At 43.0% G+C, this 19420-nt stretch overlaps 1 protein-coding gene across 1 annotated transcript in view; it reads right to left on the bottom strand.

The window, feature by feature from the left end:
- LOC119863905 (mastermind like transcriptional coactivator 3) overlaps window positions 1–19420 on the bottom strand; it is a 407795-nt gene that overhangs the window by 157793 nt on the left and 230582 nt on the right. Inside the window, exon 2 of the mRNA XM_038564579.1 lies at window positions 12848–14347. Within this exon, the coding sequence (XP_038420507.1) occupies window positions 12848–14347 (1500 nt within the window). The remainder of the gene's footprint in view (window positions 1–12847; window positions 14348–19420) is intronic.

Here is a 19420-nt window from a genome sequence, read left to right as displayed (position 1 = left end):
ACTAATGTCTTTTTTTATTTCTTAAAAAATGATTTATTTATTCATGAGAGACACACATAGAGAGAGGCAGAGACATATGGAGAAGCAGGCTCCCCATGGGGAGCCTGATACAGGACTCGATCCCAGAATCCTGGGATCACGACCTGAGCCAAAGGCAGATGCTCAACCTCTGAGGCACCCAGGCATCCCACAACTAATCTTTTAAATAATAATAATAAAAACCCCACTATGGGTGGGTCTAATACTATTCTAAATGCTTTACATCATTTAAGACACAAAATTGTCATAATAATCCTATTATTATCATCCCTGTTTTCTAGATGAGACACCGAAAGCTCAAAGAGGGTGGTAACTTGCCCAGGGTTGTACAGGTAAGGAAGTGGTGAAGTTAGGATCTGGATATTTGTCTGAGCTTCAGAGTCAGCCCTTGCCATCTCCCCACCTCACGGTAGCTCATACCCAGACAGTTCTTCAGTCCAGAAGGCGGGAGTGGTGGGAGAGAGTCCTGCAAATGGAAGGACTGGGCCTGCTTTGTGCTGTTTTGGGGAATTGTGTTTATTCACGAGTTGCTCTCACTAGACCACCAATTTAACACTCTGCCAACTGTCCAATTATTTGTGCTCACGTGGAGCTAAGTGGGTTCTTCTCCAGCTGCACACCTTTTTTTTTTTTCTCTACATAATTAATGAAGCTCATCAAAGCCCTAGAAAACAAGCCCAGAGCACCAGCCACTCTCATTGACATGTTAATAGGGGGTCAGGTGCTCCTGACCCCGCCACGGGATGTTTATATGGCTCCAGCGCTGCTCACAAATGTTCCATGTTGATGATAGGATATGGATGCATCAGGGCTGCTCCTGATCAGCAGCCGCAGGACACACAAATGGCTGTGAAAGTATCTGAAGGCGGCAGGCCACACAGATCAGGTAAATCCTAATGACTAGGGCACAAAACCTGCTGTGTGTAGGTTGTCCAGAGGAGCGGGCTCAGCGCCACCGTGAAGGGCCTCCCTAGCCAGTGGAGGGCACCAGGAAGCCCTCATCCGTTCTGTCCTGGTGAGGATTATGTAACTTTTAAAAGATGATGTAGACAGTCAGAGGTTTCAAAACAGCAAAAAATATATTTTCACTTTGCTTCACCTCCGGTCCTGATTGCCCTCCTGAACACAGTAGATTTTTCTGTTGCTCTTAGACCTGCCCTGTCCAGCGCAGTGGCCACTCACTAGCCACATGCGGCCACTGAGCGCCTGAAGCATGACCGCTCCAAACTGAGCTGTGCTGTTAACTATAAAGGACACATTGGATTCCAAAGACTTGGTATGAAAAAAAAAAGAACGTAAACTATCTCATTAATAATTTTTATATTGATTACATGTTGACATCATAACATTTTAATATATTGGGTTAAACAAAAACATATTAGAATTAATTTCACCTGCTTTTTGCGTTTTCTAATGTGGCCAATGGAAATTTTTTTTTTTTAAGATTTTTATTCATTTATTCATGAGAGACACACAGAGAGAGAAAATTTCTAAATTCCATGGCTTGGATTTGTGGTTTGCATCATATTTCTGTTAGGTCTGTGCTACTCTAGATTTGCTGCTCTGAGAGGAGCGCAAAGGCCTAATGATTTTCCAGGTCTTTGCTCTGAGCTTTTCTGTCACATTAACAAAAGTCTTACTAATAGGTGATGCTGAAATCAGCACTGTCCGTCATGCAGGCTGTTCTAATGCAGACATCAACCGCTATCCAGAACCTTCAGTTTCCAGAACCTTCAGTCACTCTTCAGCCGACAGTGTAATGCTCCGGACACTGACTGGCCACATCACGGGCACATCAGAGCACCGTGTGGCACATGTAACTCATGTTCTCACTGTACCGACCTGAGGAGCTGACTCTCCACTCTGCACCTAGCAGCTTTTAGGGAATGAGCAGGTGCACCCAGAGCCCCTCCCTATGGGTGTACAGCGTGTGGATAATGCAGCGGTGTGTAGCCAAGGGTGCAGGGAGGAGGTGGCCATCACACTTGGGACACCCGCGAGGCTGTGGCTGCAGTCCATCTGCTCAGAGGGGGTGCCTTTTCCTTAATTCGTACCAAGGCACCAGTAAAACTAGTGATGGCCTGAGATGTACCGCTTTCTACCCTCATTTTCCTTGCACCACTGCAGATCTTCGGTTTGGCACCAAAAGTAGTCCTTGGCTTAATAAGCCCATTAATGTCCTTTGTATGAACTGCCTAGAGTCTGGTGCACAAAAGCAGCTCAAATAAAATTTCAAACATTTCAGATGCAAAAGCAATTAGAGGATGCAAGTATGTTTATAAACCTCTTCTAGGAAATCACAATGTTAATAAATGGGAGTTATCAGTTTTGATACTATTTGGGGTCAATATTTACTGTTTAGTAAATAAAAACGTATAGGTAACCTGCGTAATCTCATGAATCATATTAACTAATCATGACAGTGTATTGGAAATCTAGCTAACATGAAAGGTATTTTGATTCTTTATGCATTGGGTCAGATGCAAGCCATTTGGTGTCATAAAAAAGATTAATTCCATAGAAACTTGCTCAGGAACCAAGATATAATATAACATCTGTATAGGAAAAATAGCAATTTTTTTCCCAAAGAGTTTTATAACCTCTAGAAAAGCTGAGAGTTGCTACAGATAGTTAATGAAGGATGACATAATATGTTTTAAAACTTGGAACCCAGGATCCCTGGGTAGCGCAGCGGTTTGGCGCCTGCCTTTGGCCCAGGGCGCGATCCTGGAGACCCGGAATCGAATCCCACGTCGGGCTCCCGGTGCATGGAGCCTACTTCTCCCTCTGCCTGTGTCTCTGCCTCTCTCTCTCTGTGTGTGACTATCATAAATAAATAAATAAATAAATAAATAAATAAATAAATAAATAAAATTTTAAAAAAATTAAAAAAAAAAAACTTGGAACCCTGCTCCTCTTGCATAGTGACTCTCTTTAGCGGGGGCTCTCTTTAATAGATAAGATGTGACCAAGTAAATCCTTAATATAGAAATATTAAGCAAAAGGAATATATGATAGTATGTTACTACTCTAAATAAAAAAACAAAAACAAACATTTTCATAATAATATGAATTTATCGAACAACAAAACGTGCAAAACCAAAAAACCCAACTCTAAAACAGGAGTAGCTATTTGAGGATCAATTTAACACAAACTTTTAAAAAATTGCTACAAGCTTGCTTCACACCTTTTGCTGAGTTGGATCAAGTACCTCAACAAATGAGAAATATGAATCAGAAGAAGGTAAACAATAACAAGTGTTGGACTTACTTTTAAATACAAAATAAGATGATATTTAGATTTATACATGACCTGCTCGTCCTCTTTCAGAAACGATTACACCATCCCAATGTTTAATCTTATGATCGTAAGTATTTGATTCATGGGGTGCCTGGGTGGCTCGGTTTATTAAATGTCTGCCTTCGGCTCAGGTCATGATCTCAGGGTCCTGGGATCAGGTCCCACCTCTGGCCCCCTGTGCCGTGGGGAGTCTGCTTCTCCCTCCTTCCTCCCCCCTCGTTTGCCCATGTGCATGCACATGCTCTTTCTCTCTCTCTCTCTCAAATAAATAAAATCTTTAAGATAAATAAGTAAATAGATAAATATTTGACTCATTTCCCTTTCCTCTTACAATATAGTCGATCACCAAGTTCTGTTATTTCTTTCCTTTAACTGCTGCTGTGCCTGTTTTCCTTTAAATTGTAAAAGACACATCCAGATAGAGATTCTTACTGACTCAAACTCGAAATAGTAGAAAGTCCCCTAACTGCTCTTCCCTGCATTTCACCTCACTGTTCCCCAACATGAACCTCTCTCTCCAGCCTGGTCATCGTCTGCATTGCCCACCTAAGGAACAACCCTTTGCTGGAACCAGAACACCTTTCTACCCCCTCACCATCCGATCTAACTCCCAGTCATTCTTGGTCTTAAAGCTTATCTCTGTGGAAGCTGCTCTTTCTTCTCCAGGCTGTACTGACCGCTGCCTCCTCTCTGCCCGTAGTCCCTAATGTAGAAATCAGGAAGGTGGTACTTGACCACTGGCTGCCTGGTTTGACTGACCTTTGTGTCTCCTTATCCTTGACCAGAATGCACATTGTAGGACACTGTAGATGCTATTACTCTAGTATCTCTTTTTAGTCCACAGCATTTGGAATTTTAGAGGTGAATATACACAGGGAGAAGTACGCTTGGTCAAGTTTCACAATTTTCCACACTTGTGACAGACCCTTCGGCTGATAGACTCCTGCTAGGGTAAAAACAAAGCTAGACCCACTCGCTTATGTGTAAACGCACTGGATATCTATTGGGAGGCACTGGGCAGGAGCTTTGGGTGCAGTGAATGACCTTGAAAGGAAGGGAATCTCAAACCCAGGAAGTAGAATGAACTTAGGCTTCCAACACCTCCTCAAAGCTCAGGAACACCAGGGAAAGGTGCCTGAATCCTATCCTTGATATAACAGCGTCAGAATACGGAACAGCAGAGATGGGGCTGTTGTGTCTGCAAGCAGTCTGTTGCAGACACTGTTGTGTCTACAAGCAGTCTTGCCCTAAGGGGATGTCCCAAAAGAGGCCCTAAGTAAGCCTAAGTGTGCTTCCTTTAATGCATGCACTTCCATTCTGTGGCAGTCTCTCTCCCTATAGATAACTGAGGAAAGCAGGGCAGCATACACGAGGCCATGCCCTCAGCTGGTCCTGAAGCAGAGAAATGGACAGCCAACCATCTCTTGGAGAGACCAGGGAAATTCCACGCTTCACCCTGGTGGAAACGCAGGTGGGGGTGGAAAAGAGGATGGATTGCTTTGTCCTATTAAGAAAGCCAACAGCAACAAAAATTCTATGATTTACAAAACACAGCTAGAGTCCACAGGATTTGATCTCTTAAAAAATTTCACTCTATCCTAAGAAAAATCCATTAACTGCAGAGTAAACCTAAATTTTTCCATCTTACCTGAAACAATACAAGTTTGAGACCCTACAACATTTATAGTTCCACAGACAATAACTGCCATATTTAAGCACATACAAATGTGGAGCATGAAATAAGCATAGGTTGCTTTAACTGCAGATTCAGAGTTATCTTATGTACAATTTCTCCATACTGTTTTCTAACAGTAGCAGTGGTGGCCTTATTAAAATGCACACTCCCAGGCCCCATCCCAGACCTACTGACTCCAGCATTTGGCAGTAGAATCTGATTATCTGCATCTTGAATAACTGCCCCAGGTGATTCTTAGACCCACAAAAGCTTTAGAACCACTGGCTGTTGGGGTGTAAGCTCTCTAATTACGCAAGAATATTCTTGACCCATGAAACCTTTAAAAGGTATTCTCATAGGGCGCTAATTGAAATCTCTTTCTTGCACAAATGTATCATAAAACAAATTCCTAAAACTTTTCCTTTTCTGCTGTTTACCCTTAGCCTCATATTTCTAATACTTTGACAGAAATATCAATCAGGATTTTTAAAATATGCCAGCGTGTGTATGGAAATGACTTATTATACCCATCAATATGAACATTTCGTTTATTACCTGGATTTTTGTAGCACGTCTGTCCACTGCTTTCCCCTCAGCTGGGAGGCCCTGAATTCAGTCAGTGATGAGTGTTCTGTCAATATTTTACCTTGCATCTAAGTGGCCAGATACTATTGGCTTTGTCAGGGTCATGGAACCTAAATTGTTTTTATAGTCCTTTGAGGTAAGTCAATATTTTCAAGATTCTAAAAACTATTCAACGGCTATAATCATAGGATCTTATTTTAAAGAGGGACGATGATCATGTGGACACTGCTGTCCTTTTGAACACATGTATTTGACATACGTAAATTTTATAGCAAGGGAGCACTTTAGGTTTTATGAAATCAGTCCTATGAAAGCCCAAACTGTTAGAAGCGATAATGTGAAATTCGCTAAAAAACATAAATTTTAATATTACACAATATTCTATATTCAGATAGAAAAATGTTGAAAGTCACTAAAGGAGTCTCTGGTAGGCTGAACACCCCCATTTATCTTGGTTTCCTCCAGTGCCCCATTACAATGAAAATAAAGGGATAAAAACGATTAAACGTTGAAGAACAAAGAGGATGGGAGATAGCAGTAGCAATTGGAGGTATCAACAAAATTTTGGAAGATGAAAATCAGATGGCTGAGTGGTAAACAATTAGCAGCTTAGAAAAGCTAAATCTAAGCTTGCAGTAGGGGAAGCCAAAAATAAAGCAAGATGATTCAAGCCAAAGAATGCTATAAATTCTCAGAAATTAGAAGGACCTCTAAATGTCAGGGTGGGAGGTGGGGTGCACAAAAGGAAAATTGGTTAAAGTCCTGTTTAATTAAGAAGTGGACTAGATACAGTCCCCCAGACTAGAAGAAGGAAGCTGTACTACTTCACAGAGTGATTAAGCCACAAGTCTTTGGAATCCTGGATCCCAGTCATAGCTGAGGGTGAATCGAGGAGCTATACAGGAACAGGGTGATTGAATGAAAGTCTACATAGCATTTAGTGAGACCATCACAATCACAATCACAACCACCTACCAACACCCTTCCTCCGCTCAGCTCCAAAAAGCCAGCCTCCAGATTTACAACTTTCAGTATTGAGACTGAAGGAATCTTTTCTGATTAACCATGGAGGCGGGGGGTGGGGGGGGGGGGTGGGGGATATCCTACAAACACCCAGTAAAATGGTTGGGTCTTGGCCCAATCCCTCTATAGCAAAGCCCCACATACGACAAGACAAGCCCCGTCTAAGCACACAAAGTAACTAACTAATTAGCTATATTGTATCTCATTCTTAAAATAATTAGACTTTTGAGAACAGCTTCTAACATGAAAGAATGAAAAATCAAATGAGCATATGGGTAAAAGGTGCTTGGGAGAAACAGAGACAAAGCAGAGAGCATGAGAAAACTTACTTAATTTAATGAATTTAATTTCAATGATAATATCCTTAGATCAAAAAGGGTAAATCAGAGAACAAGAAAGAACTTATGGAAATTTGAAATGTGATGAATAAACTGAAATATTTAATTTTAGAGTTGGAGTATAAAGTTAAGGAAATCTTACAGAACACAGAACAAAAGGACAAAGATACGGAACATTGAAAAGATTTGAAAATTAGAGAGCAATCCAGGAAGCCCAATATATGATGAGTAAAAGTTCCAGAAAGTTAAAAATAGAGAAAAAGGAAGTGAGAAATAATCAAAGAAATAATACAAGAACATATCCTAAGGACATTTTTCCAGATTTTTAAAGAAAAAATTCATAATACCAGAACACAGTGAATGAAAAATGGCTACATTAAGGCATACTGTTATTAAATTTCAGGATTATAGAGAAGATCTGAAAAGCTCTCAGAGTGAAAAAAAAAAGAACAAAACAAGTCACACACATAGAAGGAGGATCCAAATTTCACTAGATTTTTCAATAGTATGAAAGCCATAGGATCTTGAAGAAATGTCTTTGTAATTCTGACTGAATATTTCTTAACTATAATTCTACATCTGGCTAATTGTCAATGAAATGTAAAGTTCTTTTCAAAAGTAGCTTCCATCAAAACTCTCTTGAGCACCCTTTCTTAAGAAGCACTGAGGATGTGCTCTAGCAACTTGAGGGACTAAGCCAAGAAAGAGGTGGAGGGATTAAGAAAACAGGTAATGTGACATGGAGCGGGGTGAAACACTCCAAGAATAATAGTGAGGAGCAGTTGCAGTACTTCAGTTAAGAAACAGACCAAGAAAACTGTAGATAAAACTGGAGCAAGAGGGTATAAACCCTCAGGAGAGACACTGAAGGAAAGAAAGTAAAAAAGATCAAGGAAGAGAAAGAGGAAGAAGTGAGAGAAAAGGAGGAGAGAAAAATAGGAAAGAAAAAAATAAGAAAAATAGATTATTTGATGTTTGACCATATCTCGAGTTTTACAGAGTCAGACAAGTTTGAGGATGGATTGAAGGTAGGTAGGTGTAAGGACAACACCAATTTAAAAAAAGAGGCTATTATTAATTCCAAGGAAAACAAAAAGTTGTGCAAGAAAGGAAATATAACCATAGTATACTACATAATGGAATTGTGGTGTGTTATGCAAAAATCACTCACGTAAATATGGAATACTTCAGAATCATAATTTGTGATATATCCAGTTATACTGAGAGTTCAGAGGAGGAATAAAGAGACCGTGTGTGTGGGGTTATGTCTGTTTGTGAAGCAGTAGTATAAGCAGGTTAAATCCTCATCTTCAACAGAATGGAATGACTGAAAAACTGAGGAACAGCAGTTGATGGAGATAAAATAAGAGAAAACAACTTCAGAATGGAGGGGATGAAGCAGAGGACTCTCCTCAAAAGCCTTGCAGTCTGATTTAATTTTGGAAACTATGTCGTGTATTATTTGAATGAGATAAACAATATACTTTAAGGAAACTAAACAAAGGAGCTCCAGGTTTTTAAAGTTAAGAAAAATGCATCTTCAAAGAGATTTCCAAGATGGCTGTGAATACTGGAGCTCTGTTCTTTTTGTGGGGATTTTATTTTATGAAAAGCTCATAATAATATACCTCACATGGTACCCAACACATTTTAGAAAAATAAAACTGGAAGAGGAAAATACTTGATAAAATATGAGCATACGTGTTCTCATTGTGATGCAAACAGCCACACATAGCAAACACATATGTAAAGAATAAAGTAGCACAGTAGCCTATGATTTAGCTAATCCTATGACAGTAATCCTAAAAATTAACATCACGTTTTGGAAATTATTCACTTTCCACTATTCCATGTAGGAATTATTTTTAGGCTTTGGGTATCCCTGTAACCTTCCTTGACCCGCAGACAGCCATTTGCTTTTGGTTTACTTCTTTCATAGTTGCTCCATTATTTTTTTGTTTGTCAGACACAGAGACTGAGTTTGCTGTCCCAGCAATCTCATTGTTGTTCTATTGGTTCAAGATAACCACCTCCTATCAAAGGATTCTTTTTAGACCTGTCTTTCCGGTTCTTCTATTTGATCTCAAAAACAGCTCGGTGTTATTTTTGCTAATGCTCTCTCCACTGGAGCTGATAATCAAGTAAACATATTTTTGGCTTGAACTTTGATAATTGCCGTGTTTAACGATTATTAAACATTGTTACGTTGGAGACACAGTGTTAGATACTATGAAAAAATAGCAAAAATAGAGAGACAGAGACAGAGGGAAAGAGAAAGAGAGAAACAGAGAGAGAGACACAAAGAGATCCTGTCTTTGAGAAACGAGATTAGGAAAAGATAATAGACATGACCAAAGTAAGTTCTGGTTATTTCAACCCAGAAATAGATACTTTAAAAATTAAAAAGCAATCCAGACGGTCCAATACATGATGAAGTTCCAGAGAGTAAAAAAAAAAAAAAAAAAAAAGGAGGAAAAAAAAAGAAAGACAAGAAAGAAAAGAAAAAGGAAAGAAATGATCAAAGAAATAATACAAGAACATGACCCAGAGAAGATTCTAAACACTTTCTCTGGGTTATTGGTGGAAATATTGGCGGAAAATTTATTGATAGTTCCTGTCACCTGTCTTAGCTGAAATTTGATGGGAATTAAAGAGGATGTGGAGAAAGAAAGGAAGAGAGTGAGTGAGAGGTGTGGGTTTTAGAACTATCTCCTGAAGCAGGGGGGAATTTACAACATACGTAAATGAATAGAAATAACAGTTCACGTCCATCCAACTGGCAAAGTGGATAAATAAGGATTTTTTAAAAAAAGAATTAGTGAAGCATAAACCTTTTTTTTTTTAAACAGGGGCTTTCCTTTGCTGAAAAAGTATTTTTCCTGAAGGTAGAATTAACATACATACAGTATAGAAAATTTAGAAAATTCAGTAAAGCATAAAAAGGAAAACAATAATCAAAATTTTACCAACCCAAAATACCACTACTCCTAATGTTCTAGTTACTCAATATTTTTCTACACATATTAAAAAACACAATCTGGACTATAACATACAAGCTAATGCATGATCTGATTATTTCGATCATCTTACGAGCATTTCCATGTGATTAATCATTCATTAATATCATCATTTTCGTGTACCTTGTTGATTTTTCCAAAATATTTATTTTGGTCCCCATTTTTCATTATTGTAAACTAAACCATGGGCATAATCTTTGTACATAAATCTTTGTCCAGTATTCTAAGTCTGAGGAATAACATGTAAATTCTGAGTTGTGGCATCATTTGATAAAACATATTGGAAATTTTGAAATAAGCTTTTTTCGCCTGGTTTGTGATTCACTCTTTAAAAAAATATCCAAGTATACGTGAGAAATGGCATCTTCTGAGAGAAATGGCATTTTCTGCAAAGATCCCAAATAAGTAAACATCCATATTAAGATAATTATCTTGGAGTAAATGTTTCAGTATTACTGGCTTTGGTATTCCAGTTCTTCAGTAAAACTAAGTGCTCATCGTGATCCTTGTGGCCAGCAAAGAGTAAAGTGAATTTTCACTAGCAACAGCAGAAAACAAATTTGAACTGCACCTATATATAATTATATTTTATATCTTGTCTGTAATTTGAGCTCATATTTGTGCAATGTACTCGCATATAGTGTAATTAAATATTCTGAGAGCTGTGTAAATACTGCTCCACAATCAGATAAAAGCATGAAATAAATGGTTTGTTTGCAGAAAGATATTCACATGTTTATATATGTATTTTGAAGCTCGTTTCAAACAGTGGTGAGTTAATATTTCATTAAAAAGTGTGCTTTTTGCTTGACGGTTCTTTTTGAGGTTAAGAAGTGATTATTCTAATAAGGCCTCAAAAAGGCGACTCCGTCCACTGTGAAAGTACCTCGTGAGATGGAAGGAAAGAGGAGGAGCCCACAGATTTAATCCAGAAAACCATCACTTTTGTTTCTACACTTGACTGAGTCCTTTCAAAACATGACCTCTGCAGCTCAAGGCTTCGGTTACTCATAGTTAGGCAAGCATAAGGATCTGAAATGAGTACCTTTAAAATTCATGTTCCAGCAAAGACAAGAACTTTGTCCCAAGTTAGCAGATTTCAAAAGACATTTAGTGAGGGTGAGGGGGGGAGGTGAGGATGGGTTCACATTGCACCCACATGTCTACAGAGCCTGTGAGTTGGAATTAATCATCTTTGGTCTGGCTCGGAGAAAACACTCTACTGTCGCTCACGTAAAAACAGCCAACGTAGAAGCACAATTTGTATTAGGATTAACAACAGACCATTCTGACAGCTTGTGATCTCATAAACCCCTGACTCGTCTGGCCTACAACAAACATCCCTGTGTGTTGCCTGTATTTTTGCCTCCTTCAGAACTCAAGACTGAAGTGTATAAAATGTTGCATTTTCCAACAGTGCTTTAAAAAAAAAAGAAAAAAAGAAAAAAAGAAAAGAAACCAAGATAAAACGTAAAAGCTCACATTTCAATGATGTTTTTCTACCAGCTACTGATTACAGCTGGTGTAAACCAAGCTATATTTTTATTTCTCCAGACAGGATTTCTCCGGAGCTGGCCGGCATGTGCAAACAAGAAACCACTGTGGGGTTTTGGGGTTGGGAGGCTGTGAAGGCCAAGAATCAAGCCATAGAGCTCAGGCCTGTCTCTGCAGGCTGGCACCACCTCCCGCTCCGCAGCCTCCATCAAGCTTTGGGAGGGTGAGGGTGGGGAGGGGCGCCCATACAGGGAGACGCCAAAGGCCCCTCGTGGTGCAAGACCTGCCTGCACTACTTCCCAGCCCTTCTACTGCTTCCAATCGTGGACACATATCCAAGTGCTAGTTAGAACCTGCTTGCACAGGAGAGGCCTTAATGCAAAGAATTTTCCACAAAATCCCCAACTACGACACAAATGTCAGAATCCTGAGAGGCCTGAGGCACAGTGTAGCAGTTGGTGGTGATATGGTGGCTCCAGTGAGCTCACCCAGGTTGGAGAAGTCAGTAGAACAGCGCATTTCCCCACTCCTCCCAGGGAGATGAGGTGTTAAGGGAGCTTTGGCTACTTGCTGGTCAGGATGAGGGGAGTGAACGCTTGTCAAAGAGGATTCACTCCCCACCCGGCTGCCACTCATGTTTACCACAGATCGGGGACAGCCCTACAACCCTAAACCAGGAGGTCGTGAAGGAAGGCAGTGGGAAAGAGGAGAATTTATTTAGATCCAGCACTAAGATATAGTCACCATCAACTTCCCCTGAGTTAGAGCTGAATGCTTCGGGAGGTTCGACTGCACTCCCAAGTCATGAGGGTGAAACAGCTTCTAATTGCGTGGGCTTGGCGACCAATGTTTGAACACTGAATGGTCCTACCGAAATCTACCCTCCACTTCCCTCCGAATCTACAGAAAACTCTCCCACTTAAACATCAAGACTCCACATCTCCATCATTCACAATTCAGTCCGAGGGGGGTTATCCAGGGCGGGGGGTCAAACAGGGCCTCCCGAAACACTCTGGAAATGCTCGGCCTTGCTACCACCCCGAGTGCAGGACTGTGACCTGGGAGAGAAGCCACAGAAGGGGAAGCATGTTTTGCCCTGCAACCTCTGCGTCCTGCCTCTCTGGGGGCACAGACTTGACCGAATTTCTGGTTCCTTCTCTGCTGGCAGGAAGCAAAGAAGTCGGATTCCCAGGCATTCGAACACAGGAAGGCCTATGGTCAATCTTCCCCACCCCTTAGAAGAAGCGGGGGGACAATCCAAAACCTAAACCTGGCGACCATCCCAAGGATGGACAGGAAGGTTCAGCAGGTAATGGGAGCCGCCGCCCGAGCGCCCCCCAACCCCAGCTGGGGTGCGGCTCACCCCCACCCTTACCTGACCGTGGGACGGGAGCGCGGCGTAGGCCATGGGCTGGGGCATCGCGGCCTTCTGCTTCAGGAGAAGCATGCGCTTCTGCTCCTCGCTCAGGTGCGCCCTGGGGGCCTGCAGCGGCGGTGGCTGCGGCGGTGGCGGCTGGATGTAGGGCATCAACGGGTTCTTGTTGGGGTTGGCCATCGGGGGGGTCATCCTCTGACTCAAGTCTGCGTTAAAATGGGTCAGAGGCTTAGTGTTGCCGTAAGTGAGAATATTGTGCTGCTTGTTTAAGGAGTTTGTACCCAAGTTATTTGGCTGCTGATTGATCATATTCATGTGGTTCTGAGGGAGGTAGTTATTCATTGTCGTCTTCTGCAGGTTGTTTGCCATGGGAGGCACTATGGGGTTTTGGTTGTTAAAGGCTTGGGGGTACATCATTGGGCTATTTGGTTTTTCCGCAGCAAAAGCTGCTCCGTAGGGGCTGGACGGGGGCCCTAAGGGAGACCAACTGGAAGTCTGGTTCGAGTGCTGCTGCTGCTGCTGCTGCTGCTTCTGTTGCATGAGTTTGGCCCTTTGCTGCTGCTGTGCAGCCATCTGCTTGAGCTGCTCCGCTGGGGACATGTCGGAGCCGGCCACGGCCACTGGGCCCGACGCAGAACCGGCCACGGTCACCGCTGCGGGATTAAGGAGATAGCCGTTTCCAGGCCGAGGTGGAGCCTGGCCAGGTGTGTGGCCTTGGTTCGGAGTCTGAGGGGACTGGACGGCACAGTTTGCTGGTGAGCTGGCGGGGTTCGGAGCTGCGGGAGTGCTGGCAACCGAAGGTAAACTAGTGGCCGTGGAGACGGTAGAAAAGGGAGGGCCAGAAGAGGAAGGCCTGGCCTGGGGGGATCCCATGGAGACGTGTGCAAAAGGAGAGTGAGAAGGGTCGCTCTTCACACTGGCACTTTCCTGGGAGAGGGGGGTCTCCGTCGCCGGCTGTGAGAATTCGGGCTCCTTCTTCTCTTCAAAGTCTTCGTTGAACAGGTCCTGTATGTCATCTTCGGGGACCGTGTTGGCCAACTCATCTATTAATTCTTGCCACTCCTGATCGTTCAGGTTGATGTCCGAGAACAGCTTGTTCTGATTCGAAAGAGATGTTTCTGATGTGTCTATGCAAGTAGGGTCGTCTAGAGGTTCTTGTTTGAGCTCCTTGCTCTGCAGGATGGTGAAGCTGTCCTCCAGGTCACTGCAACCATTGACAGGGAGTTTGATCTCTGGAAGCCTACCATTCTTACTCAGATCTTCCAGAAGCCCAGGAGTGTGAGTTCCACTATTCTGCAAGGGCAACGAGGGCTTCAGGTCAAGTTGGTGAAGAGGAGAAGCTGAAGGCAGTGGCATGTTGATGGTTTCCATTCCTGTAGGAATGTCCTTGCGTATTCTCTTGCTAGTTGGAGAAAAACTCCCGTCGCAAGCACCATTCTGCTGGTCTCCATTCAGCGGTGATCGAGCTCCTTCCAACTTCCTTTTCACAGTCTCCTGGAGCTGGAAAAGCAACAGGAAAGAGGGTGAGGAGATTTCCAAGCTATCGTTTACTCTTTGGGCAAGGTGACGTGCAATTGCTGTGAACGAACTTAGAAATGCTTTATAACACGCGGCAAAGAAGTTCTACATCGAATCTCAAAAGTGGCCAGGCTTCAAATCCTGTGGGAAAAGGTTGTATCCAAAAGAAGAGCTCATAAGGCTAAGAGGTAGAGAACAACATAGATTGGAGTGCGGGGAACAAAAGAAAAAGAGACAGTTAAAGGCAGTACTTCTCCTACAGCAAGGAATCCTCTACTATTATTTTTCAAAGAAATGCAAAATGTGAGACTTGGCCCAAAATGTGTTATACTTGAGAAAGATGTTAATACCTATCTCAGCTTTTTCTCACGTCTTAACTGAAGACATCAAGGAATTAAATCAACAATATTTTTAAAAAAAACACTAAAAACCCTTTAAGAATATGGAATTTAACACATTTACTGAATAGCACAGACATGAAGATTCATGGTTAGCATAACCCACAGCTTGCTTTCGGCTCTTATTTACTTGACCACCCCGCACCTCGTGAGGCGGCAGCCCGCTCTGCTCAACAAGCCTGCTTTCATTGCTCTCCTTGCCATCACATTTTCCCGGATTTCCTTCTTTCTCTCCATCTGCTCTTTCTCAGTATCCTACGTATTCTTCGTTCTTTCTCCTAAACAATGCGTAAGTGTTTGCTCCTGCCCACTCTGCGTGCTCACCTACGTGGTTTCATCCACTACAACAGCTTCAACCACCTTCTCTAGGCAGACAACCCTGTTAACAGTGTACCCAGTCCAGTCTTCTCTGCAGAGTTACACCAACTCCAGCGTCTTCTTTCTGGATGTTTCATAGGCATCTAAAACTCAACAATGTCTCAAACATGATCCTCCCCCATGCGCCCTTTCTCGGTATCTACCCTGTTCCCTACTCAATATCTACTCACTTGCCCCAACTGGAAACCTGAGCATTCTTCTCAAAATGTCTCACATCACCAACCACCGAGTCCTGTGGATTGCACATCTTAAATATCTCGCTGATACACCCACTCCGAGGCCAGGATACCATTTTCTCTTGCTGACTGATTGCAATAATCTTCTAACTGGTCTCTCTGGCTTGCCTCCATTCATCCATCCAATCTATTCTCTATACTGCCACCGCTTTCGAGAAATGTATTGCCTTTCCTGTTTATAACTCTGCAATGATTTCCGTTGCCTTTAGTTTAAAATCCAATCTGAGCCTACTTCACCTAGTTTCTGCTCATCATTCCAGGTTCATCTTCTTGCTTCTCTGTTTAGCATCACCTCCCCGTCTCCTGCCAAACATTTTCTATCAACTCTCTTGAAAGTCTTTCAGTTTCTTAGATGTGCCAAGGTTCCTTCCACCTCCAGAGCACTGTACACGTTGCTTTGTTTTCTAGGGACAGACTTCTTCCTTCCCTCCTCCCCTTCCTCAGGTTAATAGCTACCTATCTTGCAGATTGTAGTCACTTCCTCTAGGAAATCTTACATTGCTTCCCCACCTCAACTACATTAGGTACTTTGTTTGACCCACCTATATACTGCGTCGGATATCCTGGAATAGAGGTTCCAAGCAACCTCTACTTCCTCATTAGAGCTCCTACCATACTTCGAGGTGATTGCCTGAGTGGCTGTTTCGTGTGTTCCAAGAAGGTAGGTACTCTGATTTGCTTACTGTGTATCTGTGGGGCTGCACCTACTGTTCAGGTTCATAGCAGGAGTTAATAAATAAGGGCAAACTGAATGATTAATTCTATTGTGTGATTCACAGGAGCTGAAAGAGGTGAGTTTTAATCAGAGCTGGAGAGCACGAGAACAGGAGGGAGCCCCATTGACCATAAGGAATACCCCTTTTCGTGTGTGTGTGTGCCATGGGTTTGGCTTATTTATAGGAAAGATCTTGTTTGCATAGATTGCTAGCAATTTGGCGTGCAATCAAACAGAGGGCCCCGGTGCGCATGGCCTGTGGTGGATGAAGCCGTGTGATGCTCCTCAGTCCAGGCGCAGCGTCATCCATCTGCAGCCCCGGCCTTTTGAACAGATCCCTGAGGCCCCTAAAGGGGACTCTTTTGTTCCAAAAGCTGCAGGTCAAAGCAGAGCTAGACCTCCCGGGTGGGGACCTCATGCAGCAGGAGTCCACGGGTTGTGGGGCCTTTGCTTCCCTGTTCTGTGGAAATTTTTGCCACTTTGGCTTCCGTATGACCCAGGCACTGAGGTTTCTGGTAATGGGAAATATACCAGTTAAGGGTTGTGTCCACTTAACTGGACTTATTTGAGAAGTCCAGTTAAGAAAACTCTTGCTAACTCTATGGATTTATTACCTGTAAACCTAATTCACCTGTCTGCCCCCTTCTTTCCTGCCAGAAAGGGCGAGTGCATGGGGGTCTGGTGAGATAGCGTGCCATAGGGTAGGTTCTGAGACAGTGCCTGCTGAATGACCAAAGGAAGACGAAGGCAGGTTATGAGGAGTTTCAGTAACTTTACAGAACAGAAGGCAAAAGGCAGGATGACATGGGGAGCGGGGAAGAGGCAGCGTGGCCCTCCACTTGGGCATCGCCTGTTCTTGTCAGAGGGGCAGTGTATTGTGGAAGCCAGGGAAGACAGGTGAGTTCCCTCTGACCTCATTCCTCAGCACTCACACGTGGGGCTGCCAAGGCTCCAGAGGAGCACTGGGTATAATCAAACCAATCTGCGGATGCTGAGGGAGATTCTCAGCAGTGCCACTTGATTGCTATTCTCTCCTAAGTAGAGGATTCCATTTCAAAAGTAAACACAAAAGGTCCTCGAGTAAAAATCCAGTCTAACTTTGTTCCTAAATCTTGTATTTTTATTATTTTATTTTTAAGATTTTTATTTTTATAAAGATTTTATTTATTTATGCATGAGACATACAGAGAGCGGCAGAGACACAGGCAGAGCGAGAAGCAGGGTCCCTGCAGGGAGCCCGATGCAGGACTCAATCCCGGGGCTCCAGGATCACACCCGGACCCAAAGGCAGGCGCTAAACCGCTGGGCCACCCAGGGATCCCCCTAAATCTTGTATTTTTAATCACAACACCAAACATAGTCTGCAGTCACTTGGTGGAAGCTCCAGGTTGCTGAAAACAGGGCCTAACTGGGAAGCACTGGAATCTGACTTCAAAGAGGGTACTGGTTCCATCCACATTAGATAGAAACTGCTAAAAAATTATGTTATTTATTTAACAGACCAGGAAACCATGGTTCTGAACATAAGTATGGCAGATATTCGAACGGAGCTCCAACGCACAGCAGCAAGTTCAAATATGACAGTTCCAAGGCCTAAAGAAGAGAAGACATGGGGCCCTTGGCACCCCCCGAAGCAATGTTAAAATAATAAAAATGTCATAAAAACCAACCTGACTTTATTTGTAAAAGTTCAGGTCCATGACTCTGTTCTAGGCCATGAAATGGATGAGGCAGGATGGGGAATGAAAGATAAATGGTCTGTTTCTCTGTAAAACAATGGTGGCTGAGACCACGCTGAAGGACAGGTCTGGCTGGGAACCTCCACGTTTCACCTCTGCCCAGCTGGGCGGGGGGGGGACTACCAGGGTGAGGCAGTCCTGGGCAGTAATACGGAAACGGGGGCCCTGGCTCTGTAGTTACAATGCCTGGCTTCAAGCCTATGACTCTAGCTCACCCCCACCCCCACCCCCACCTACAGTTAATACATATAAATGTTGTCTGGTACTGAATAAATATCAGCGATCATCTCCTCCATTAGAAAATGAGTCCCATGAGGGGAGGGTTTTTTTCTGTTTTGTTCACTACTGGGTTCCCAGTAGCCCACAGTGGATAGTCGATAATTATCTGTTGAATGAACGGATCAATCCTGGAAAACTTATTTAACTTCCCCTAGGTTTTGGTTTCCTTATCCACAAAATGGGTTCGTAGTATCTAGCTCGTAGAGTTACTGTGGGAACGAGCTGGAATGCAGTAATATGGAAAACACTTAGCTTCATGCCTGGTACCCAGGAAGCACCCACACAAAGCCTTAGCTATTATTATCTTTAACATTCAGCGATACCGACAGTCACAACTGCAAGTGAGATAGATTACTTTCTGGATCTCCAAACTATGAATAGGTAGAGTGATAATATTTCTGTTCCCTAGCTGGCGAAATTTTCATGTTTTCCAAGCATCTGGTGTGGCTTTTTTAATGTGAACAACAGCAATCAAATTTGCAATTCGAGCCCAAGTCCAAGTGCTAATGTATTCGTGTCCTAGATCGTAGAATGGTATTGGATGGTTGAAGTTCAAACCAAACGCATTTTCAGCATGTGACCTGAGGGCCTTTTCCTAGAGGGCCTCGATCTCCACCCATGGCCCCTTTAACCAGTACCTTGACAGGCAGCATTTGGGAATATAAGGAAGACATCATTGAATATGCCATGCTGTGGTTTTACGTTTAGTTGTGTCCAAAATAGAGCAATCTTAGCATCCCTACTGTCTGGCTCACCACCTTTTGCTATACGGGAAGGCAGTCGGTGAGTCTAACTCTCTTATTCCCTCTTGGGAGACAGAGGAGAAAAGGCAGGAAGAGATAGAAACTGTAAGGTCGAGAAGGCTGAGGAACTTGCAGGCGCTCTGCTCAATGAGCAGGAGGGTGGCTGATGGAATATAGGGCATCCTTGTGAGCCCCTGCCACCCAAGGACTCGGGTAAGAATCTCATCCCAAATGGCTTCATCTTAGGGGGGCCCCTGGCCCTTCTGCTTTACAAAGCTGGAAGCTGCTCAGTAGGATTTGTGCCCTTGTAGAAGAAATCACAGAAACTCTTGACTGAGCATCAGCTTCCTTGTTCCTGTATTACTATTATTACGTGTAAATGTTTTCTCCCATTAAGGGAAGCCTTGGTGCCAGGAGCTGAAGGAAGCTGTTCATCCAACGCCTATGACAATATGGGCCACTGTCGTGTGTCAAGTACTCTGAAGGAAACAATTCCTCCTCCAGAATGGCTTGAGCACGACTCTCTCATCTACAGTGTGGCTTGACAGCATGTGTTTCCGTGAGGCT

Source organism: Canis lupus, chromosome 19 (genome assembly GCF_011100685.1).
Source record: "Canis lupus familiaris isolate Mischka breed German Shepherd chromosome 19, alternate assembly UU_Cfam_GSD_1.0, whole genome shotgun sequence".
Taxonomy (NCBI): domain Eukaryota; kingdom Metazoa; phylum Chordata; class Mammalia; order Carnivora; family Canidae; genus Canis; species Canis lupus.
Note: the sequence above shows the minus strand (reverse complement) of the source record. Positions and strands in the feature narration are given on the sequence as shown.